The following is a 26209-nucleotide window of genomic DNA, read 5'->3' as shown; positions in this document are numbered from 1 at the left end:
AAAAAAGCTACGGAATTAAAGCTACGGTATGTTAATCCTGAAAATATTTTGCAAAAGATATGGATGCTACGGAAAGTCTGTGGTTATAGTAATATAGACCTAATACACTAAGGTTCTAAAACTATTTTCTACCGTGACTAGGTCATCATAAGGCAGATCACACGTTGTGTCTTCTCTTCTTTTTTTCAATTAACAACCAATAACAATTAGCAAGAAGACTAAAACAGAATGTTGGGAAAGTTGAAAAACTGAATCTAGAAGAAGTCTTGAAAAGGTTTTATGCATTAATGCTAATGTGGTAATAATAATAATAATAAAAAAGGATTCTCTGTTATTGTCTCTCAGCTGAATCACACTGAAGTCAAGTTTTCATCCCAACAGGTTATCCATGAACCACCTCCACCTGTAATACAGGAGAGCTCGGTGAGACGTCACACACACACACACACACACACACACACACACACACTACCGTAGCAACTCTGATATAAGCATCAGCAAAATCCTGAGATGTTCTTAAACCATAAAAACAAGCTGAAAAACCGAAAAAGAAACTCCAAATCTTTGTGAAACTCCAAAAAAAAACAACAACAACAACAACAACAAAAAAAAAACCCTCAAATGAAATAAAATAAAAACCAGTCGTTACTATTCCAAACAAACTAATCAAACCATTTGAGAAAAGATCTGCTAATATAAAACAAAGCTCAGAGCTCTGAAACTGTGGAAAGGCTGGCAGTTTTATTAGTTTATACATCTGCATATGAAATACAGTGAACACCAAAACTCAAAATGACAAAACTGAAGAAAAACACACACACACACACACACACACACACACACACACACACACACACACTCACTCTCTCTCTCTCTCTCTCTTTTAAATCACAGCATGTGAGTAGGGCAGTTTGGAAAATTCCAGTTTGCACATTTATTTGTCCTTTCTTCATCTAATGCCATTTTCAGATGGTTTTGTCGTTTTCGGGTTCCTTTTCGTGATCGCTCGCTGCCTCATAATACTTCTTCATCTGTGCAGTTTTACCAGCAGAACTCACTTTCAAACGTAGCCCTATAAATGTCCTGGGTTTGTTAAATTTATTTATTTATTTACTTATTTACTCTTTCAAGCCCCACCCTGCTTTACAGTCTAATGCATTTACAAATATGTCCGAATACGGACATTTCACTTTTCACTTTCACTATTTTGGCACCGTGAAGATGATGAACCGAGCGAGAGATATTTGAGAAAAGAACCACATGCGTAAGTTTGGAATTTATCTATTTAATAGTCCAAAACCTCTTAATAAAGATGAGTTAGAGCGCTAAGTGCTCGCAAAGCCACAGGATCTTTAAAGACAGGAAATTCCAGAGGCAGAGGTAAAAGGACATAAAAGGAAAATAAAACGACATAAAATGACTTTTTACCCTTTTTTTTCTCATTTGTTTTGACCAAAAATTTATTGCACAAAGCTTTAGATCTTGCTTTAATACAATCTTGTCCATTTCCCCTGGGATGAATTTGCTCAGCTTCCATTTTCCATGACTTTAAGTGTGGAGCATCAGAAAAGCATTATATCAAACCAACTTCACATGACTGTAGGATACAGATACAGAGGTTGACTTGTTATTAGAACACCTGCTGTCACACAATTGAGCTGCAAGTGCACATTCATGTAATACACACTTCTGAGGCCGGCCATCCATCCATCCATTTTCCGTACCGCTTATCCTACACAGGGTCATGGGGAGCCTGGAGACTATCCCAGGGAACTCAGGACACAAGGCGACGGGGACACCCTGGACGGGGTGTCAACCCATCACACGACACAATCACACACACTCACACACTATGGGCAATTTGTAAATGCTAATCAGCATACAACACATGTCTTTTGACTGGGGGAGGAAACCGGAGAACCCAGAGGAAATCCCAGATGCACGGGAGCTCCACACACCCCCCAACCCCCAAGGTGCAAGGCAAGCATGCTAGCCACTAAGCCACTCTTCAAAAAAACAAAAATCTCAGTAGTCTGCTCAGTGTTTCTGGTTGGAGGATTAAGTACTGAATCAAATGAATCAAAACTTGAAAGGTTTGATTCGCACTTAGTTTGAATATGGTGCTTGTAATGATTTTTAGAAAGAGTCGTATCTGTAAAGTATATCAGGAATATTACGGCAAAAGTGAATCCCTAATTCATTAGTAACACGGTGAATTACTAATGCAAGATGTTCAACTGAATCGTATACATAAAATTGAATTTCTAATTCAGTGAGGTTGGGAAGAATCAAATCGATCAAACGAATCACTAATTCAGTGTGTTTCATGATGTTAAAAGCAATCATATTGGTAATGTAACGCATAATAAATACAAATAAATACAGGTTAACTGATTCAGTTTATCCTCCCGAACTACACCTTTCTCCTATCTAAAGGATGAAGAGGAGGATGATGACGGCTACCTAAAGAAAAAATGGCCGACGGTGGACGCGTCCTATTATGGAGGAAGAGGAGTAGGAGGCATCAAACGCATGGAGGTGAGGAAGAGGTGGAAGGGGAGTGGTTGATATTTTGCAACTGAATTAAAGCTCTGTCTCAAATACAGATGTTCTCATTAGTCTGCTCAGTAGCACAGTTCAGATTTATTTTATGAACATAACACAACTGTTAAAATATTAAGCTCATTATTTAAATGTATACAGTAAATACATATTCTGGCCATTTTTTGGACTTCATTAGGTCCGAGTTTGATAACTCGATAACTTTACAAAGCGAAAAACTTTACACAATGGAAAACGAAAATATGCAGAGCCTCAGCTATGCTTCATGGACCCCTGGGGATCCTCAGACCCCAATTTGAGAACCACAGACATCTGGGGTAGGACATTTGTTGCCAATGCTAGAACTGATCGTGTTCATTGATAAATATAATCCATTTCAACACTGAGAAATTTGTTAGATGACTGTGAAAAATAAAGCATAGTTGGTTGTACCAACTTAGTTGCATAAAACTATTTAATATGATTGTACGTGATATGAGAGTAATTGTGTAATTCTATATGAATGTGTAATTGTGTGTGTGTGTGTGTGTGTGTGTGTGTGTGTAGGTGCGGTGGGGTGATAAGGGATCAACTGAAGAAGGCGCAAAGCTAGAGAAAGCAAAGAATGCTCGAGTGACTTTGCCTGATGTGGAGTACGAGTTTGAGTTTACACCTTCACGCACGCTCAATAACGGCATGCGCAAACCCATCTCTGCTCCTAAATGGTACACACCCATTAAGGTAAAAAAAAAGAAAAAAAGAAAGAAAAAAACATACATACATATTTACATTTGACATTTTTAGTAAATAAAGTGACTATATAAAAGAAAACCTTATTCTTCTACTGCTGTAGCAGTTTACAGTGAGGAACTTGAAACGAATCAATGAATCGTATAAAGCAAACAACAAAAGTTTGATTCATTTAAACATATAGTTTTAAAGAATTAAAGCAGTAAATCGAATCAATAATACAGCAATTTCAGGGATGTTCAAATGAGTTAAATCATTCAATTGAACCTGTAAAACAGCGGGTTCAGGGAAGTTCAAAAGAATCAAGTCAGTAAATTGAATCATTAGAACAGCGATTTCAGAGATGATCAATTGAATCAAATCAGTAAGTTGAATCACTAATACAGCAAGTTCAGGGAAGTTCAAAAGAATCAAATCAGTAAATTGAATCAATAATAAAGCAAGTTCAGGAAAGTTCAAAAGAATCAAATCAGTAAATTGAATCATTAGGACGGCGAGTTCAGAGATGTTCAAATGAATCAAATCAGTAAATTGAATCGTTAGGACAGCGAGTTCAGAGATGTTCATAAGACTCAAATCATTAAATTGAATCACTGAAACACAAAGTTTAATTACATTTAAAAGAATCAGATCAGTAATGTAGGTCACTACTATATAAAGTGTTTCTTTTTAAAAGTGATAGCTCAGTCGTTAAGGAATTGGACTACTGATAGGTAGTCAGAAGGTCATGAGTTCAAATCCCAACAGTGCCAAGCTGCCCCTGCCCTTGAGCAAGGCCCTTAACCCTCAACTGCTCAATGAGATCAATGTAAAATGTAATGTCCTTTTACTTCTGTAAGTGGCTCTGGATATGGACGACAAATGCCATGAACGTGTCCACACTTCACCGGGTTACAAAGTCACCCTAATGAGCATCCTGTAGGACGGCTTCATGGAGAACAATCATCACTGTTATCACACACAGAAACAGGAACGTACATGAACAGTATGTAAGAAGAGATCAGTATAGCATAACCGTATGACAGTGTGTGTACAGAGCGGTGATGTGGCGTTCCAGAGGAATCAGAAAGTCATGTTGTCTCGTCATTCGTCTCTCAGCTGCACTGAAGCATGAGATCACAGTCATTCCAGTTTAATCTGAAACAGACACTGAACTGAGCTCAACTTTGTACAGATGGACTGAGTGCTTACTACACACACTCCTCTTCATGAAGCATTCACATGAAGCATTTTAGAGGGGATTTGACAGAGACAGAGAGAGAGCGAGAGAGATTTGAGATAAGAAATATTTCCTGGATTTGTAATAATCTTGAAAAACTTTGGATTATTGCCATGTACGGAATATGCCTAGTTTAGTAAATAAAGTGACTATATAAAAGAAAACCTTATGCTTCTGCTGCTGTAGCGGTTTACAGTGAGGAACTTGAAACGAATCAACGAATCATTTAAAGCAAACAAAAAAGTTTGATTCATTTAAGCATATAGTTTTAAAGAATTAAATCAGTTCAAATGAATTAAATCTTTAAATGGAATCACTAATACAACTTAAGGCTTCTGTTTAATTTTTTCTGGCCCAGAAATGAGCTTAGCCCCTACTCATGCTCTGATCCGTTTTCTTTAAACTCCAACCCACGACGCATACGTGGTGTGAACAGAGTAAGTGGGGTTGTTTTGATGGGCCATGTCTTTCCTCTCTCAAAAGCACACATTTCTGAGTGATTTTTACAAAATATATATATATTTATAACTTTAATTCTTTTTTCATCCCTTTCTACCAGCATATGAAAAATTTGTTTTTTATTTATTTATTTATTTATTTTTTTGTCAGTGCACATCTAGTTGTTTTATTTTGTATCCGGTTTCCGCTGGAGGATAATCGACAGGACACAGATGAAAGTGTGTGCAATCTGGAAGTGTTCAGCATTGCAAAGCGGCTGTGCAAAACAAATTCCCCACACACACACACACACACACGAGAATGCTGAGGTCTTCTCTGTGCATCGTCCTGTTGGCCTACTTTGAAATTCACCACAGTGTAGATAGGTTCTCTAGTGAAATTAAATTGACATGTTTATGATGATGTCACTGACTATATGTTAGTCGGTGACTAGATGTTACAAAGTCAGATTTGATTTGATTTGACAAATAGCAAGGGCAAATTAAAAATGGATAACTTTAGAGTGAATATTTCCTAATCCACAGCCAAGTCGCTATGTAGTGCACTATATTGTAGTCGTGTCCTAAAACTGTATAGAGAATATCCATCCATCCATCCATCCATCCATCTTCTATACCGCTTATCCTTTTCAGGGTCACGGGGGAACCTAATAATAACCTAATAGTCCTAATAATGCAAACAGAATACCCATAATGCACTGTGGTGTCTGAAGATGCCACATGGTCTACAGCAGTGGTCACCAACCCTCTTCCTTGAGATCTACCCTCCTGCAGGTTTCATCTCCGACCAAAATCGAACACATATTTTAGTTGATCGAGAACTTCTTAAGGCAATGATTAGACGGTCAGGTGGACACGATTATGGTTGGAGATAAAGTCTTCAGGACGGTAGATCTCCAGGAACAGGGTTGGTGACCACTGGCCTACAGTATGTAGTGAAAAGTTATGATTATGTATGATGTGGGACATGCCTACAGTGTGCTGATGATGACGCTGTGTTAATTGTGTTAACGTAGTGGACGTATCTGTTTAACGAGTCTAATTGTGGTGTGTTTCAGGGAAAGCTGGACGCTCTGTGTGTGTGGCTGAGGAGAGGATACGATCGCGTTTCTGTGATGAGGCCCAAACCTGGAGAAAAGGTGAGAAACTATTACCAAATCCGATTCATGAATTATTTATCACATACTGATTAAGTGAACACATCTACAAAAGCGTGTACACCAGTGTTCGTAGTGCCTATGTGCCTAAAACCCTATGAGTCCTGTATGTTCTGAGGCCATTTTTAATGTTGGAAGGTTCTATATTCCCGACATCCCATGCACTCAGGGTTCCGAGATCCCTAGATTTCCAGACCACCATACGTCCTACTGTATGTTTTCAGGTTGTATGGTATGTCCATAGGCTATTTGTTGTGTCCCATGGTTCTACGTTCTCATGCTTCCCATATCACGAGCATCCTTCCCAATGATGTACGGCCTCGGTGTCTTCCCTTCCCAGGGTCTTTGATCCCTTTGTTTCTGAGGTCACACGTTCCCTCGCTGAAAATTTCTAGGAATCAAACATTCTCCGAGTCCTATATTTCTAGAAGCATATATTCCCAGGGCTCCGTATTGCTAGCATCTTATACTCCCATGGACCTGATTTGTTGTTCAGTCATAAATGAGGTTCAACCTACATAGTTTGACAAAAACAGACAGAAAATACGTTCTAGCAGGTTCTAGGTTATGAAGATAAATGGCAGAACGTCTTTGCCTACTAACATATTGTACAAATATACACACTGAATGCTAGATGCCTTAACAGTCTTTCTTTGACATTCATTCCCCACTGTGACTCTCAGCAGTCTCTTATATAAAAGTGTTGCAGAAACAGAGCTGAGGAAAACCATGCCGAGTCAGGCGCAATCAAGTTATTTAAGAGTGAATTAACTGACTGTCTTCCTGACTCTGCATGAGAAGGGTTTGGAGGAGAAACAGAGTAGAAAAAGATTTACAGATGTTGGGAAGAAGAGTGCCAAGGACTGGAGCAGACTGGTAATGGCTCTCCTCTCTAAAGGAACGCAAATAATTCTCTAAGGGAGATCTGCTGAGAGCATTAGAGCCGAGCACAGAAAGACAGCAGGTCTGGAGGCAAGCGTGTAGATGGAGCGTATTTTTACTGTAAACAAGTCTAAAAGATAAAATCTTTCTAAACCGAAACGCAAAAAGGCTTCCCTGAGACGACATAATGAAGACGAAGGTGTGTGAAAACAGACAAAACATACAAGCAGAGTTGCGTGAATAGAATACAAAAGGGAATGTGAGCTTTTATGCGTTTTATTGAAATTGAACTCTAAAAGCGCTGCAGCTTCCAGTTAATTCCACTTTAGGTACCACAGGGGATCACAGGGTACCAATAGTTTCGATTCTGACTTTCCTTCGATTGATCATAATATACGAACGTTGGTAAATTGTGCTTATTTTTTAATACACACAGATATGAAGAAATGCATGAGAGAGTGAATGCTTATTGCAAATAATTATATATATATATATATATATATATATATATATATATATATATATATATATATATATGACTTTCTGTAATTAAACAGGACCCAAAGAGAGGCCAATCTCAAAATATTTATTTCACATAGAATTCCACATGACTTCTCAAAGTATCGTATATCACAATACTAGTCTGGGATTATTATTTCAGATTATTCCAGATTATTATTAGTATTTCCCATCTCTACCACCCAGTTCTTCTCTCTTATTAGTTTATACTGCTGTCGGACTCCTAATCCCCAATCCCACCCTCCGACCCCAATTTTCACCCATGTGTCGGCCAGTCTGGTTTTTCTCCTCCCTTTGGAACGGTTTGTAAGGAATCTAACCTTCTGTTTACATCGAAATTTAAAGTACAAAAAGACTCAAATATTCATCCGATGGCCAGTTTCTAGAAACCTCTCTGACTGCTGACCAAACTGAGACGGTATGTGTCTTCCACTCCCTTCTCCAGTGCCTCGCCACTTGACGGGTGTGTCAGTCTACAATGCAGGACATGAATAAACCTGTCAATCATGAAACCCCAGCTTTCAAATAAATGGTCTTCTTATTCAAGTAGGCTACTCTTGTAAACGTAGTTCTAAAAAGGCATTCTGAGTTAAATATTTATGTTATCTGTAAATATAGAGGTGAAACGCCCAAAATTAGCTCCAACATGCTTCAGAGCCAGGTTGGGAAGAGGGTTGTCATCCAAACTGAACTATAACCTGTGTGTTTCATCTTTGTATTTAGAATAAGAACAGAATTACACTATATGGATAAAGAAAAGTTTGTGGACACCTGACCATCACACCTATGTATACTTTTTCAATGTATGTATACTCCATATCAGAGTTGGTCACCTTTTGCTGTAAAAATAACCTCCACTCTTCTGTGAAGGCTTTCTACTAGTTTTGGAGTGCGTGGCTGTGGGGATTTATGATCATTCAGCCGCAAGAGCTTTAGTGAGATCAGGCACTGATGTTGGGTGAGGAGGCCTGGGTTCACTCGGTGTTCCAGTTCATCCCAAAGGTGTTCAGTGGGGTTGAGGTCCGGGCTCTGTGCAGGACACTCAAGCTCTTCCAGTCCAACCTTGGCAAACCATGTCTTCATGGAGCTGGCTTTGTGCATTGTCATGCTGGAACAGGTTTGAGCCTCTTAGTTCCAGTGAAGTGAAACCGTTATGCTACAGCATGCAAAGACAACCTGTAGAATTGTTTGCTTCAAATTTTGAGGCAACAGTTTGGAGAAGAACCACATATGGGTGTGATGGTCAGGTGTCCACTTTTGGACATAGAGTGCACTTTATTTTAGTAATAAGTTGCTGAGAAAACCTGTTTGGAAAACTGACTTCTAGTCCAGAATGCTTGTGTTTGGATGTGCCTCGTGCCATTTTATAGACCCTCTACAGGCCACAGTAGATCCTGGGGGCGGAGCTTCTTAAAAATTGGTGGGGATAATTCCTTTCAAATCCACCTACGTGTTAGAGAGGAAACTTTTCACAAGGTTTCAGAACTAAGTAGAGCACAGTAGAGTGAAGATGAATATGAGCTCTAAGTTTGTCTTATTTTTCCACTCAGGGTCGCTGTATGAACTTCACCAGGGTGAAATCGTACCCTCCTCCTCGTTATCCACACAATAACGTCAACAAGAACAAAAACAGCACCGGGCACATCTACAGTTTGCCCCTCAATTCTACCCCACCTGCTCCAAAAGGCAAACTGCCTCCCACCCCAAACTGTATTTACTCTCCCCACTCTTCATACCCCGACCACTTTTCCTACCCCTCCTACCCTTCACACTCCCCGACCTCCTCTCTTCCTCCTCTCCCCTCCACTCCACCCCCTTCTGCCACCACTCCGCCTCCATACTCTCCACCCCCTTCTCCTCCTCCAAGTTTTCAGACTTCGACTTCGATACCAGCTTCTTGTCAGGCTCCACCTCCTTACTCGTCTCCATCCATGCGAGCTCCTCCTCCATCCCGCCCACCACCACGTCCCTCCATCTAAATGGGAGGGGCTACTAAACTGAGGCAGAAATCGCAACCTGTGCTTCTTTCCTGTTTCAAACGTGTCCACGTGAACAGCTTGACGTCGTCAGATGAGTGGAGCTTATAAACAACTTCGTCCAGCATTTTAAGAAGGAAACTGCAGCAATGCATCCTGGGTACGTTATGCCCCTGATGACGACAGGCATGTAACTCGATCTAATAACTAAAAGCGTAGTGTGAATGGGAAGATTTTTTTTTTGGAATCATGAGATCTTGATCTGGACCCTTTGGGGGGAAAATGATTGCGTCATCACCGTGTTTCTGGAAGTGTGGAATGGAGAGTGGATTGGAACTAGGAAATGTGGAACATTCCTGATTAAGCACATTGATGGAAAATGTTGGGAAATTTGGATTCTAACTGCCAGCTAATGATGTCACAACGTTACAGCAGCTGACCAATCAGCAGCTTCGATTAATCTCATACAAAGTAGACCTGCACAAGCATTACAGTCCTATTCTTCTTGCATTTCCTTCTCCACTCGTTCATTCCAGCCTTCACTCCTTTTCTTACGTTATTTTCCTTCACTCTTTTTTTTCCCCTCCATTCTTTCAGCACAGCCTTGTTTTTCTCCATTCTTCATCCCTGTATCATTGTCTCCCAACATTTTTACTTCCATCTCTCTCCTTTTAATCATCCCTCTATTTTCCCTTACTTTCTTTCTTTCGATCATTCCTCTAGTTTTCTTTCCCCTTCCTTCGACCCTGCATAAAGTTTTTTTTTTGGTCCTTCATTTTTTTTTTCTACCTTTCTTTCTTGCGATCATTAAGAGCATCAGCCGTCCTCCGCATCCCTTTGCACTTGAGTAATCACAGACTCGGCTTTCTACTTTCAGAACAGTACGCGTGTGTTTGCACAAACGTTTGCTTTAAAGTAATAGCGATGGGAGAGAATGATGTAAAGGTGAAATGAGGTGTTCATTTTGTATAAAACGGGAGATTTTAAATGTGTATATACAGCAGTATCGTATTTTGGACAGAAACGCAATAAACGTTGGCAGATTTTTCTTTTAGTTATTGATAATGTTACATCAAGTAATATAATCATTAATGAATTGTTTCTGATATTTGGGCGATCATCGTCAAAAAATTCATTTCCTTATTTCTGTATTTTCTGGATGTAAACTTTATTTTGCTTGTGAGAATACGATTGTAGCTCTTTCTATGTGAATTTTTTGGGGCATTAAACGTAAACACGGAGCATGTTTTGTACATTCTTAACTTAACCTGATCACACAATTCACCATGTAACTGTACACAGCAAGTACAATTTTCTTTTTTTAATAAAAAAAAACATTTCAAATAAACCAGTCTGTATTTTTTCATGCTTTGCTTTAATATTTAGACACAGTTTTATCCTCAGTCTCATCTGTCCTATATAAACAGATGTCCAGACATGCATAGAGAGACAGACATAAATGACTAACAGGTTCTGTCCTTCTCTGCGTGTAGTTCATTAAGCTCCACTCACTGTGTTTACTCCAGTACGTGTAAATAAAACACGGCGCAAAGTGAACTCCTCTCGAGCCCGTGCTGACACAGCAGGTTTCACTCTGAGACACTTACGGTTTAAATGACGTAAGAGAGTGGAAACGGAAAATTCCGGAAAGCCGGCAGAAGCTTACACGGCCAATGAACACTGCAGGAGAAGCAGAACTGAAGCCAAAACTTCTTCATCTTCATACACTTTCACTCACAGTATAGATATAAAATTCTTTAAACAGTACAGCAATGAAGAACACACTTCATATTCACAAATAATAGCGTGCACTTACTGAGCTCTTCATCTGACGATCTAACTGAAGGCAAAAAAAAAAGTACCAGGATCTAAAACCTAGAGGTTGCTTTAAAAAGGTCTAATCTATATAACTTGGTTAGCTTTTTAAACATTATACCTTGAATAATATTCTCACTGCTGTCTCCACTCATCCTGCTCCGCCTTTACAGTTTCCCTTTACAACTTCTGCTGTCTAACAATGTCCTCATTATTCACTGTAGAGGTATACTAGGGTTAATGACAGTACTGCATCCATGTAGTTTGTGTAGTTTGGATGACACATTTGTAATTTTCTGGCTTGCATTTTCTTTTAAAGAAAGGTTTGTTTGTTTTTTTACAAAGTGCATGTTAATGAGACATCAATACTAGAGTACAGAATGCATGACATTTGAGATTTCATTTTTTATCAGCCTGTTTAAACATTTTCATATAAATGCAACAATGAAACGCAATCTTTTGAATCATAAAATCTGTAACCACATTCTGAATCAAAATCTTACGGCTAAAAATCTTACAGCTTTGTACAATAAATGGATCCAGAAAGCTGAAGGGCAGGACCAGGGGACTGGCTCTAGAGAGATGAGGGAGTGGGGCCAGAGGAATAGCTACCAAGAGTTGAGGGGTGGGGCCAGAGGAATGACGCTAAAGAACTGAGGGGTGGGGCCAGAGGAATAGCTACCAAGAGTTGAGGGGTGGGGCCACAGGAATGATGCTAAAGAACTTAGGGGTGGGACCATAGAAATAGCTGCTAAGAACTGAAGGGTGCGGTCAGAGGAATGGCTCCAGGGAACTTAGGGGTGGGGCCACAGGAATGGTTTCAGGAAGCTGAGGGGTGGGGCCACAGGAATGGCTCCATGGAGCTGAGGGGTGGGGCCACAGGAATGATGGTAAAGAACTGAGTGGTGGGGCCACAGGAATGATGGTAAAGAACTGAGGGCTGGGGCCACAGGAATGATGGTAAAGAACTGAGGGGTGGGGCCACAGGAATGATGGTAAAGAACTGAGGGGTGGGGCCACAGGAATGGCTCCATGGAGCTGAGGGGTGGGGCCACAGGAATGATGGTAAAGAACTGAGCGGTGGGGCCACAGGAATGGCTCCAGGGAGCTGAGCTGAGAGGTGGGGCCACAGGAATGGCTCCATGGAGCTGAGGGGTGGGGCCACAGGAATGATGCTAAAGAACTTAGGGGTGGGACCATAGAAATAGCTGCTAAGAACTGAAGGGTGCAGTCAGAGGAATGGCTCCAGGGAACTTAGGGGTGGGGCCACAGGAATGGTTTCAGGAAGCTGAGGGGTGGGGCCACAGGAATGGCTCCATGGAGCTGAGGGGTGGGGCCACAGGAATGATGGTAAAGAACTGAGGGGTGGGGCCACAGGAATGATGGTAAAGAACTGAGGGGTGGGGCCACAGGAATGGCTCCATGGAGCTGAGGGGTGGGGCCACAGGAATGATGGTAAAGAACTGAGAGGTGGGGCCACAGGAATGGCTCCAGGGAGCTGAGCTGAGGGGTGGGGCCACAGGAATGATGGTAAAGAACTGAGGGGTGGGTGGGACCACAGGAGTGATGGTAAAGAACTGAGGGGTGGGGCCACAGCAATGGCTCCAGGGAGCAGGATTTGCAAGCAAAAATGAAGATTCCTGTGTTTTTTCATTCAAGCATGATCACAGGCAGCTTGTGAATAAAGTTGTGAATGAAAATGCAAAACTGTTTTACATTTTACATTCTAATTTGAATTTTGAGTTGAGATGCGTCCTTCGCATTCTCCTACATTTATGCGTCGAGTATATATCTAAATACTGCTGTGGTTATACGGATAAGCAATAATTTACCAATGTAAACACACAGAAAAAAGGAATACACTGGAGGTGCTATGTCTAAAAATGCATTAATACTTGCATACCTTTAGATCTGGAGGTTTACATGAGAAGTACAGAGGAAATAAAGTGCTGCAGAGAGGAAGAAGGTAGTCGAGGTCTCCTACAGTCCCCGCACATCACGGGGATAACCTTATGCCTGAATCGTGCGGTTCTGTCTGTGTTGTCAGGTACCTGGTAATAATCACTTCCACATTATTATTCCATTGAAGACCTATTTTCAGTTCATCAAACTTGATTATTATTATTTTTTTTTTTTGCATGAGGAAATCTTAAACATAACAAGTGCACACGGAGCCTCCTGCCCAATGTCGTCACTGCTGATGTCAGAGAGCTTTTTTAGAGACATGGAAACTCAAATCTGACTTGTTGATATGACTAAATTGATGCCGGAGAGAACCGGACGCTCCAGCTGGCACTATCTCCGTAAAACAAACACTAATTTAGTTGCATCATGTTCGCTGTGAATAGGCCTTTACTCCTGTAAATCTTTGCTAACTCACTTTGGAAATCTGGATAGTAACACTGTGAGGGAGTGTGTGTGTGTGTATCTCTAGAACGTTAAGGCTTCTCTTGATGACACCTGGGCTGAAATGGTGTTCTGACATCCAAAGTCCAGGAATAAAGTGGCCCAACAGAGACAGAGCCAACCGCAGCCTGCTGTCCCACACTGGACACGACACGGTGCGCTGTGATTGGCTGCTGTCCTACACTCGACAAGACACGGTGCGCTGTGATTGGCTGTTGTTTGACACTAGACGAAACACAATGCGCTGCGATTGGCTGCTGTCCGACATTAGACGTGACATGGGGCATTTTGATTGGCTGCTGCCTGACAGCGGAGACCTGTGCATGGTGCCCTGTGTGCACTGGACGTGGGCCAGCACGATGCGCTGTGATTGGCTGCTGTCCTACGCTGGATATATCATAGTTCGCTGCGATTGGCTGCTGCATCACTGAGACATTTTTACGAGGACCAAACGGAGCCTGGAGGAAAACATCTTGCTGCTTCGAAGGGAAAGGCGCGAGGGAAAAAACGTCCACGGAGGAGACGCTAGTGAAAGCTTCCTCCTCCTCCTCCTCCTCCTCTTCTTGTTCCTGAGCTCCAGGTACGTAACCGTTCGTGCTGATTGGCTCACCTGCACACGGCACAAGAACAGAACATTTTTATCTCGAGATTGAACAGACAAGTAAGCCGCCTTGTCTGAGGCTATTAAATTGATGTTTAAAGGGATTTCAAATATTCACTTTATCATCCCACACACAATTCTAATGACTAGATAGAGACACGCACTACATCAGTACTCGAACAGGACGCAGAGCTCAGCTTATTTTAACTGGAATCAGCGACCTTACTGGCATACGTTAAGCCCATTTGAAATATTTTCGACCAAAGTCAAATCTATGCAGTTTAGGACAGATGTTGGTTTTGAAAACCCACAAATTATCTCTATATTTAAATAGCAAACAGCTTGATGTGGCAGTTTCACCATAAAATGTCGTCAGACCAAATAAGAAACGCTTTTTTACCCTCATCAAGAAATTAGAGCACATTTGCGCTCTTATATTTAACAATTCAGGAACATTCGCCTGTCAGATTTTCCACTCAGATGATCATCTGTTTCTTAGAAGAATGTGCAGATATTAATTTAATCTCATGTTTTATTTTTTTTTAAAAAGAAAGAAAAAAAAAAGACAGTTAACAGGAGTTGTAAATCAGCGTGACATCATCATAAATCTTACCTGGAGAAGATGAGGCGGAGACGGCTAGTCAGAGTAGCACGAGAGCAACTTTTAGGTCTCATACTTTCATTTCTGCGACTGTTAATGATTTCTTGTCTGCACTGTAAGTGTGTGCTGCTATAACATAAAATATCCTTCTATCATGGCTACGTACATTTTTATGTCATCACGTGTAAATAAGCAGAATTATGAGACTCTTTTCTACTCTTCGCGTGTTGAATATCTTGGGATATTGCATAGCGGGTTATACCACAGCTCTGCTGCATTCTCAATTCTGATTGGTCAGAAGGTGTTGATTAAGTACAGAGCACCACACGACAGACGGTGTAACCATATGAACATAATACACGCTTGGGAGTCGCACATTTTTGTGGTTTATAGTTCAATTTAACGTCGTGGAAAGCATGAGAGACAAGTTAGTTCCTGTAATCACTTGCGTTATAGCAGTCATTCCCTCACCAGCCTCCATCTCTCTCTCATTTCATTTGTCACTGTACTAAGAAAATGGAAAACAAACTTCTCTGTCCTCAATCAGAACACCGTGATTGTTGCGAAGCGCTTACAACTGAGACTCCTTCGACTAAAACGTCACGATCATCAATTATTACTTTAGAACATTTGACTTTATTAAATCTGTTTATTATTAGACTTAGATTATGAGATGTGTTTGTGGTACCCGTGTATGAGCTGTTACTATAGAAACAATAATGTATAAGAATGGGCGCATTAATTTGATCCTACAGTTTATGTTACAGTCGGATGTACTATCCAAGCTGCGCTGTTATACAAAAATAATCCACGCTTTTTGACCAATCAGATTCAAGCATTCAACTGCAATAAGAGCTCGAGTGATTGATCGGTTTTTATGATTAACTGATTGCTGGAATCGATTAATCTGTTATCGGCAAAATCACCATCAATAGTTTTTTTACCGAGTGGTTGTGTCCGTTGCCGGAGCGGCTGAGAAGGGTTCGCGGTCATTATACAGTACGAGAGCGGCCTCTAGAGGCGAAATAAAAACTATCGCTGACTAATTTTGTTGTGTTATTTGAAGTGTTTTTTTGATTAATTTTGGACGTCTCTATTTTTATGTTATTTGGAGTGTTACATTTTGGTTCAGTTTGGCTACAGATCTTTTATTTACTTTAATATTTATTAATAGTTAATATATAAATATTTATATATTTATTTCATTTAAAACCATACAGTACGTTTTCATGGTACAGTCAGTACTGTTTATTTTTGTAATAAAGTTCAGCGATATTTTACTCTGAGTGTTCTGTTTTCATTCAATTTAAAAACAGTTAAACCGGTTGATTAATCTGCAGGTACCGCCCGACTTAGTTATCGGGCGTCGGTAAAATCCACTCGGCCAACCTCGAACTGAAACGTGGTATACTTTTCTATAACAGCAGCTCTGACAGTAATTCCAGCTGTAATTCAAATGACAGGTTAAGATGAATGTGCTCGTTCTAATATTTGATCTTTTCTATACTAACAACTTACACAAGGACTTGTACGGAAGCTGCTTCACATGAACAAACTCATTTTAATGCGTGTATTTGTTGGTATGGCGAAGAGATGATGATTTAGCTTTTATGGAAGGAGTCTCCAGTCTCGGTCAGAGGTAACGCTGTAGCAGAGGAAAGGCATGGCATGACAAGCTGCACTGTTTGTCTTATTAACTTCAACACAGAGAGAATAAAAAGTGAGGGAATGGCCGTTTACAGCTAATACTGCGCAAGTGATAAACAAGTACTGACTTGTACCACAACATTAAACATAACTATAAATGGATAAAACGTACACGTCGTTCTTGAATAAATAAAATAACTAATAATTCTTGCCATATTTCTACGGGAAAAAAAAAAAGAATAATTAGAGGAAATGTACCATTAACATGTCTTTGTGTAGTGTTATTGTTGCAGAGTGAGAAAAGTGATTTGCTTGCACTAATGAACACCACTAAACATTTATGTTGCACATGTACATGTTTATTGAACACGCTTTCTTCGTTTTTATTCTCTTTTAGACAAAAATATAGAAGGTGCACATAGAGTCGTCTCCGCTGTAACACACGGGTTCGGGATTTTGCTACGGTGACGATCTGACCCCCCCACCCCACCCCCGACCCCCCCCCCCCAAAAAAAAACAAACAAACAAAACAAAACAAAAATAAACACACAACTACATCATCTGAGCACATAAAAGGAATTGTGGGTAATCTCTGCACGAATACACAAGTCTGAACTGCGGCTGCAAGGTGATTGAAGGACAGCGGTGTGTTCTACGCTGAAACGCTGAGATTGCATAGGGGTTAGCGGCGTTTCCTACACGCAACTGTACAGAGCAGGGAAATATGAGCTTCAGGCTTCATCAGAAAAATAGAACGCTAAAATCAGGATGGTCCTGCGCCTGAGCTATGACAGGGTCTGTAATTATCCGTGCACACTACAGCAGAGGGAACCGTTTAAACAGGTAAAACACTCAGCACGTTCATTCACATTAATCAACGCTGATTAGCGGCTCGCCCGGCGATTCGTGTACGGTTCGGCATCGCTCACGAAATCATTCACCTGGTTTATTGAGGACAAGTAGGATAGAGGGATAGAACGATGAAACACAGGGAGAGAAATAAGAGAAGGAGGGAGAGGATATGAGGAGATAAGTAGAGATCTGGGAATAAAAGAAAGGGAATGGTTTCGAGAAGAGAAAGGATGAGGAGCAGGGGAGATGTGGAGAGGAACAGGAAATCAAGACTGGGAGGCGAGACGAGAGAGAACAGAAGCAAAAAATGTACTGTGGGAGAAAGAAGAGAAAACAAGGGAAGAGAAATGTGTGAAAGAGCGAAAAAATAAGAGAGAAAGAGAGGAGGAGAAGAAGACAGGCTAAGAGAAGGAGAGAACATGAAAAAGGGGAGACAGAGTGGACAGAGGAAGGACAGAAATGAGAAAACAGGAAGAAGAGAAATCGAAATGGGAGAGAAATAAAAGGAGTTTCATAGCTGAGCCTTCTTGGCAGTTAGGAAGAGATAAAGAGGGGGAAAAAAGAGGGAAAAAAATAGGATGAAGAGAAGAGAGATTGTGCTTTCAGCAGACGTGTTTATACTGGACCCAACTCTTAGAATTGCCATTTCAAAGAGAACAAACACACACACCCATGTACATACACACACTCGGACACACACACACAGCTGACTGAAATCTTTGTCACAAGCACGTCTTAATGTAAAACAGTAATCTACAACACTGTCATGCTGAGATATGTGTGTGTTTCTAGGCATCAGCATGTCATTATTAAATACACACATTTGTATAGGTCTAGATCTCTCTCTCTCTCTCACACACACACTCTCTCTCTCACACACACGGAACTGCTGCAGAAGTAGAAGTCAGACTCCAGGAAACTCAAACAAATATTTTCCACATTCGCATAAACACGCGGGGCTCAGAAACACCAAGCGTGTGCCAATATTCCATTTTCATTTCACGATCTTTGCTAAAGTTCTTATCATGGCTTTGCAAGATCATCACAATATTGTGTTTAAAAAAACAACAACAAAAAAACAAAACAGGCTCCATGTATCAATGTAGATGTTTCTATTGTGCAGCATCTTGTTCTGGTGGTGAAGGACACATTCACTGCTGAGTCATACTGTAGATCTCCATATTTGGCCCCTATTGACATATAGACTCCAACTGATTTGCTCAGTGTGTGAGTGTGAGACTGACTGACTTACTGTGTGACTGAAGGAGTGAGTGACTGAGTCACTGACAGACTGGCAGTGTCAGTGACTAACTGAGTAACTAACTGACTAACTGTGTGACTGACAGAGACTGATAGTAACTGACTGACTGAGACTGACAGTGTCTGACTAACTGATAACTGAGTGACTGACAGAGACTGATAGTAACTGACTGAGTGACTGTGACTTAGTGACAGACTGTGACTGACAGTGATGAGTGACTGACAGAGACTGAGTGACAGATTGTGACTGACAGTGATGAGCGACTGACAGAGACTGAGTGACAGATTGTGACTGAAAGTGACTCACTGTGACTGACAGTGATGAGTGACAGATTGTGACTGACAGTGATGAGTGACAGATTGTGACTGACAGTGATGAGTGACTGACAGAGACTGAGTGACAGATTGTGACTGACAGTGATGAGTGACTGACAGAGACTGAGTGACAGATTGTGACTGACAGTGATGAGTGACAGATTGTGACTGACAGTGATGAGTGACAGATTGTGACTGACAGTGATGAGTGACTGACAGAGACTGAGTGACAGATTGTGACTGACAGTGATGAGTGACTGACAGAGACTGAGTGACAGATTGTGACTGACAGTGATGAGTGACTGACAGAGTCTGAGTGACAGATTGTGACTGACAGTGATGAGTGACAGATTGTGACTGACAGTGACTGACGTACTGACAGAGTGACTAACTGAAAGAGTCAGTGACTGAGTGAAATACTCAGTTGATGAAAGAGCCAGGACAGATGAAGTGACGCAGGAAACTGAATGAGTGATGTTGAACTGATAGCTAACACTAATACATGCACAAGAGAATGTCAGTACATTTTTACATGGAGTATTTTGCCACTACACTTGTGTTTGGTGTTACAGCTCTACCTACTCGTTCAGGATATACTTCCACAGATGAAGAGGGAATACCTGTATGGCAGACAAGTGGCCTCACAGCACTCTAATATTGCTATTAGGGCTCTAATATGGAGATCTGAACACTGCATTTAATCTGTCCAATAAGAAGACAGTTTCCTTTATTTCACCTTCCAAATGCTGCCTACCTCAGGAGCCAATATCGTGTCCATGGTAACAATACTGTCTGACGATATTGCGATATATCATATAATCAGTTATCGGCACATGCATACTCAACATATGTGACAAAGATATAAAGAATTCTTCTGAATAATCTATGACTCATATACATACGTTTATATCTCACACACACACACACACACACTCGTTCACTAACGCTCTATTCATTTTCACATAGAATCTTAATTAGGCATACAGGAAAGATCTTGTTAAAGTCTATAATAATCTATAATATCACTACAGTAACGACAGTAAGACTCTCTTTACACACACCACTGCATACAGCGCAGATACACTGCTCATTTACACTTACAGCTTCACACACACACACACACACACACCACCTATTTACATCAGTGAGGGCGAAGAGGGGGTGGACCATGTGGAAACGGAGGGAAACGAGTGGGAAGAGAGAGAAAGAAAGAACAGGAGAGGAAAAAGAACGAAAGAGAGAGAAGAATGAGAGAGAAAGAAAAAAAATCACTAAAACAATAGATTAGGAAAAAAAAGATGAAGAGAAAGAACAAAAGACAGAATGATGAGAGAGAATGAGCGAGAGAAAAAGAATGAACGAGAGATAGAGACAGAGAAAGAAAGAAGCGAAGGAAAGATTAAAAATAAATAGAGGAAACACGAGAAAGAAGCTAAGAACGAACGTAAGAGAAAAAGGGGGAAAAACAAGAAAAGGAACAAAAAAGAGGAAAGAAAAAAGAGATAAAGTTAAAAAAAAAAAACAAGTGAAAGAACAATAGAAAGAATCACAAGAGAAAGAATGAGAGAGAAAAAAGAATGAAAGAGAGAACGTGAGAAAAAGAATGAGAGAAAAAGAACGAAAAGGAATGATGGACAGAAAATGAAAGAACAAGAAAATGAAAGTGATAAAAGTGAGACAAAAAAAAACAAATAAAAGATCATGTACAATAAAAAATAAATATTATAAATAGAATTAAATTTAAAAAATGATTTAACAAATAACAGAAACTATAAAGTGCAGTGCAAGTCTGAGACATGATAAGATATAAATGTCTTCAACACACACACACACACACACACACACACACACACACACACACAGAAACCCACAAATAAAGCAGGTCTGTGATGAAAGAATGAAGAACAGACAAAATGATGCACATGAAGGAAGAACAGATGAACCCCAAAAACGAAGAAAAAAAAAAAAAAAAAAAACTCAGAAGAGGGTTGAGATGGAGAGATGGAAAAAAAAAAGGGTGAGCAGCAGGATGGAGGCTGAAAGCAAAGCAGTTAGACAGACAGAAGGAAAGATAGATGGAAGGAAGGATGGATGGAAGGATGGATGGATGGATGGATGGATGGTGGGAGGGATATTAGATAAGTGAGAGATTTAGACAGAGAGTGTTGAGCTCTACAGGTCGATGAGCTGATCCACCAGCAGCAGTGAACAAGCCAAACTGGGCAAACTGGAGTCAGAGCCAGTAGCGCTGTGGGAGGAGCCTAAAGAGAGGGGCGGGGACAATTTGGGTGGGGTAAAGTAAGAAAAGAAGCAGGCAGCGAGAACAAGAGGAGAGGAGACAAAAAATCAACAAATTAGACAAAAGTAAGCAAAGGTATGGGGGGGAACCAAGTGAGGTAAGAAACAAGCACAAAAAAGGATGTAAAAACACAAGAAAAAAATAGAATTAGCATGCGTTAGCGTTAGGAAGGAGGGCAGGAAAGAAAAAAAAAAGAACGAGGTAGGACAGAGGAAAGGAGGGCAGAGAGAGGTAATCATTAAAGAACAGTTCTTGAGTAAATAAAAATAAACTTTACTCAACTAACAGAAATCTGGAATCTTTTTGAGAACCTTTTTGTAATCAGATCTGAAAGTACAGGGAGTACGGAAAGATCTAGAACTTTCCAATAATTACAAGGTTCCTCATGTTCTTAACTGTAAAGCGGCGGAATTCTTTTCCTTTGGTCTAATTTGATCTCGCACACCATTCGCTACACGTCAATGCAGAAAACAAACAGAGAGGCGTTTGAAACACAGCCGTACTCTCTTTACCTTGAGATGTTTTCGAGACACGCACTGGGATCGGGTCAAACTCGTCATCTGCGCTTTTGTCTGAACCCGGCGGCTCAAAGCCAGAGATCAAGCAAGTCGAGTCTGGAAAGGAAGCAAAGCAGCAACATGGGGGTTGACGAAGAAAAGAAAGACGAAAGACAGAAATGTTGGTGAGGTTTCGGAAAAGTGGAGTCGACAGACAGAGATGCAGACATTCGCGTGTTTACCAACGACCACGGTCCCCTCTGAAAGTATTGGGACAGCAAGGATAATCCTATTTTCTTCACTATACGTTGAAGACACTTGGATTCGACATCAAATGATGAATGTGAGACGACAGATCAGAATTTAAGCTTTCATTTCCTCGTATTTACATCTAGACGTGTTAAACAACCTATCAAAAATATTGGAACACGCGACTGATCAGTGTTTCTTGCTGCCCAGGTGTGCCCTGTTAAACTGACTGCTTATAGAATGAATAGCTCTGAATGTACTCTTGGCTGGAGCCCTAGTTTTCGTCTGTGAAGACTGCATTCGTTGTTAAAATGGATAAACCAACATGAAGACCGGAGAGCTGTCTATGGGAGAAAAGCGAGTGAAACAAAAGAATTTGCCTTGCTGTTCCAATACTTTTAGAGAGGACTGTACTTGAACACTGAATAGTGAGCAATCGTACCGGTCATGCTGTGGGCAGATCCTCCTGACACAGGTGCAAATTCGTCTAGACATGGGGCAGGGCCAGAGGAGAAAGGACTGCCCAAGAGAGAGTCTTCTCCACTCAGAGTGTCTATCACAGAGAGAGAGAGAGAGAGAGAGAGAGAGAGAGAGAGAGAGAGAGAGGTGGTCATGGGCGCTTAGAGGATTTAGATACAGCATACTGCAGATATACATGTAGTTATTCTGTAAAACAATGATGCACATCATTTATAATTATCCTTCACACATCTCCCTTTGTTTGCATGGAAACGGCCTTCTTTTATAGGTTTATTAATGAAGCTAATTTCAGCAATTTCAATATTCTGTTCACCCTAGATACCAGAATCACTTACGAAAATAAGAGGAGGCCAACCTTCACCAAAAAAAAAAAAAAAAAAAAAAAAGAAGATTTTGCCAATAATCTGTAAAGATCAATAAGATGGAAGTAAATAATGGTGATGAGGAACTTTAATATCCTGAGCATCCGAGTTATTTTTCTCCTAACGAATTTCTTAGACAAATTAAACCAAACGCATAACGTCTAATGTTGAAAAAATATTTTGACTATTGTTCCACTCGTGCTAAATATCCCCAAAAGGTAGCATTCTTTAGTAAAACAAGTCTTACCAGTCCTCATTGCGTCTGTCTGCACAGGATGAACCTGAGGAGCCTCCAGTCCAGGAATCAGGGAGTCCACACACACCTCAGCACTTCCTGTGTATGTGGGTGAGTTTTACTATTTATTATGTATAAGCTTTATTTAGACAGACGAAAGCCTGTGTAGTGTTAGAGATAACACACTTGCACGTGTGTGAGTGTGCATGTTACCATCTCTCATGTCCTCTACAGAACTGCCAAAGGGGTCGGACATTGACAGAAGGTCAGGTAGCATAAGAGATGCGTCTGGAGACTTCAGACCCTCTATTAGCTTTTCTGTACAGAGAGGGGGGAAAAGGAGACAAGCGAGGAGTGTTACTGCATTCAGCACCACAGTGTGACGAAAAACCTGTCAAACATCCATCGAACAGCCATATAACCCTCATCTAATACTCATCTCACAGCCATCTAACCCTGATCCAACACCCATCTAACCCTGACCCAACACCCATCTAACCCTCATCAAACCCTCAGCAAACACCCATCTAACCCTGATCCAACACCCATCTAACCCTCATCCAACACCCATCTAACCCTGACCCAACACCCATCTAACCCTGACCCAACACCCATCTAACCCTCATCCAACACCAATCTAACCCTCATCAAACCCTCATCCAACACCCATCTAACCCTCATCCAACACCCATCTAACCCTCATCAAACACCCATCAAACCCTCATCCAACACCCATCTAACCCTCATCCAAACCCATCTAACCCTCATCTAACCCTCATCCAACACCCATCTAACCCTCATCCAACACCCATCTAACCAACACCCATCTAACCCTCATCCAACACCCATCTAACCCTCATCCAACACCCATCTAACCCTGATCCAACACCATCTAACCCTCATCCAACACCATCTAACCCTCATCCAACACCCATCTAACCCTGACCCAACACCCATCTAACCCTGACCCAACACCCATCTAACCCTCATCCAACACCAATCTAACCCTCATCAAACCCTCATCCAACACCCATCTAACCCTCATCCAACACCCATCTAACCCTCATCAAACACCCATCAAACCCTCATCCAACACCCATCTAACCCTCATCCAAACCCATCTAACCCTCATCTAACCCTCATCCAACACCCATCTAACCCTCATCCAACACCCATCTAAGTCTCATGGAACCCTTGTCTAGCCTTCATCTAACACATATCTACAGTTGAGGCTGAAGGTTCACATACTCCTAGGTTAAAGATATTCGGTCTTTGTTTTTCACAACTCCACACATTTCATGTCCCTTTACAGTTTTTATGGCAAATCAATTAGGGCATCTACTTTGTTCACATCAGAGGTCATTTTAAAACAAATCAGTTAGAGACAGATTGATTTCAGCTTTCATTCACTACATCAACATTCCAGTACTTACAAATGTTCACATATACCAAGGAGACTGTCTCTTTAAACAGTCTGGAAGATTCCAGAAACTGATCTAACGGCTTTTAGAAGCTTCTTATTGGCCAATTTAATGAATACAGATTTCAGCAAACTATTGTGAGAAGCTTGTGGGAGGCTACCCCAAGAGTTCTTATGGAAATGAAGTTGATACCTTAATTGGCTTAACACAGGGAACGTATGCTAAAACGTCTTTAGTCTAGGTGTATGTAAACTTCTGGCCACCTAACACCCATCTAACATTCATGAAAAGTCTACCACCAAATAAATTCTCATCTAACTCCCATTTAAAACACATATCCCTTGTGCAGATTATGTACTAACACCACCCTTTAAGTCGAAGAAACTTAACCAAGGGAATGTAAACAAGGCTCCATTAAAAACAGCAATGGAGCCCAGGGCTGGCTCAGACACATGTGGCTCATTTCACTCTCCTTTAATCACATTTTCTTCTTATTCATGCCACAACTTTCTCATCTCCTGGAGGAAATACTTCATTGTGAGATTTGTGTGTGTGTGTGTGTGTGTGTGTGTGTGTGTGTGTGTGTAAGCTTCTGTTTTCTAGGTTTACCTGGTTTGGGCTGGATGTATAGATGAACTCACCTGGTACTGCCAGTAAATCAGCACCCGAATCCAACCCCAGAATATCAGCAGGTCTTTCAGCTGAGCAGAGAGAGATGGAGAGAACAAAGTCATGACTGTCCACCAACAAAATCATGTTGACCTCAATCAATTGTTCCTTTAGTCTTTATTCTTTTTATTATTATTATTATTATTATTATTATTATTATTCCTTTATTTGAGATATAGCTTGGATCACATTATCAGTCTGCATGTAAACAGATCGAGAGTGAACGTGAGGTTTTTTCATCCGAGGATAAAACGGACCACGCGGTGACATCTCACTGTTAAACCCTATGAAGCACAGCACATCCGTTTAGTGTGCGTGTGTGTGTGTGTGTGTGTGTGTGTGTGTGTGTGTGTGTGTGGCACTCTATGTATGCAGGCCTTATGCATCAACCTCTCACACATATGTTTATCAAATGCCTGTCTTCCAGGCCATTGGTATCACAAACATACCTTCACACACTTCCTATCCTGCTGGGAAACACACATACACACACACATGCACTGCAGCTGCAATCCTAGTGAAATGGGAGTCTGAATTATATGATAAAAGAAGGCCACCTTCCTTCTAGACAACCTCTAAAATATACAATCACATATACACTACCGGTCAAACGTTTATACACACTCCTTCTTTATTTTGATTTTTTTTCCACATTTTATAATAATAATAAAGTCATCAAAACTCTGGAAGAACACAAATGGACCTATGGGAATTATGTTGTGATATAAAATCCAAAATAAATCCAAATAATTTAGTATTTTAGCATCATCAAAGTAGACGCCATTTTTGCCTAGAATTTCCAGAAATGTATTCCTGGCATTTTCTCGACCAATCTCATGAGGAATTTCCCTGAGATGCTTTTTAAACAGTATTAAAGGAGTTCACACCTACGCTGGACTCTTTATCGGCTGCTTTTCGGGAATATTTCGCTCCGGGTCGTCCGAAAAAAAAAAAAAAATTTTCTGTAAATAAAATGTTAGTTTTCTAATGAAAGAAAT

General features: G+C 40.7%; 2 protein-coding genes across 4 annotated transcripts in view; one reads left to right on the top strand and one right to left on the bottom strand.

The window, feature by feature from the left end:
• Positions 1 to 10828, top strand: part of antxr1b (ANTXR cell adhesion molecule 1b) — a 31369-nt gene extending 20541 nt beyond the window's left edge. The window contains exons 14-18 of the mRNA XM_053646004.1: positions 382 to 423; positions 2437 to 2538; positions 3109 to 3282; positions 6027 to 6107; positions 9077 to 10828. Of these exons, the coding sequence (XP_053501979.1) occupies positions 382 to 423; positions 2437 to 2538; positions 3109 to 3282; positions 6027 to 6107; positions 9077 to 9505 (828 nt within the window). The 3' untranslated portion in view covers positions 9506 to 10828. The remainder of the gene's footprint in view (positions 1 to 381; positions 424 to 2436; positions 2539 to 3108; positions 3283 to 6026; positions 6108 to 9076) is intronic.
• Positions 10829 to 10845: 17 nt separating this feature from the next.
• aak1b (AP2 associated kinase 1b) overlaps positions 10846 to 26209 on the bottom strand; it is a 30829-nt gene continuing 15465 nt past the window's right edge. For 2 of the 3 annotated variants that reach the window (XM_053645998.1, XM_053645999.1), the window contains exons 16-21: positions 25184 to 25243; positions 23335 to 23439; positions 23134 to 23220; positions 22487 to 22597; positions 21811 to 21912; positions 10846 to 14333 (exon numbers count right to left, since the gene is read on the bottom strand). In XM_053645998.1, the coding sequence (XP_053501973.1) occupies positions 13756 to 14333; positions 21811 to 21912; positions 22487 to 22597; positions 23134 to 23220; positions 23335 to 23439; positions 25184 to 25243 (1043 nt within the window). In that variant the 3' untranslated portion in view covers positions 10846 to 13755. Of the gene's footprint in view, positions 14334 to 18972; positions 21261 to 21810; positions 21913 to 22486; positions 22598 to 23133; positions 23221 to 23334; positions 23440 to 25183; positions 25244 to 26209 lie in introns of those variants that run through there. The other variant, XM_053646000.1, reaches the window with a different exon arrangement.

This window comes from Ictalurus furcatus, chromosome 16, assembly GCF_023375685.1.
Source record: "Ictalurus furcatus strain D&B chromosome 16, Billie_1.0, whole genome shotgun sequence".
Classification (NCBI taxonomy): domain Eukaryota; kingdom Metazoa; phylum Chordata; class Actinopteri; order Siluriformes; family Ictaluridae; genus Ictalurus; species Ictalurus furcatus.
This window is presented reverse-complemented; position numbering and strand designations above follow the sequence as displayed.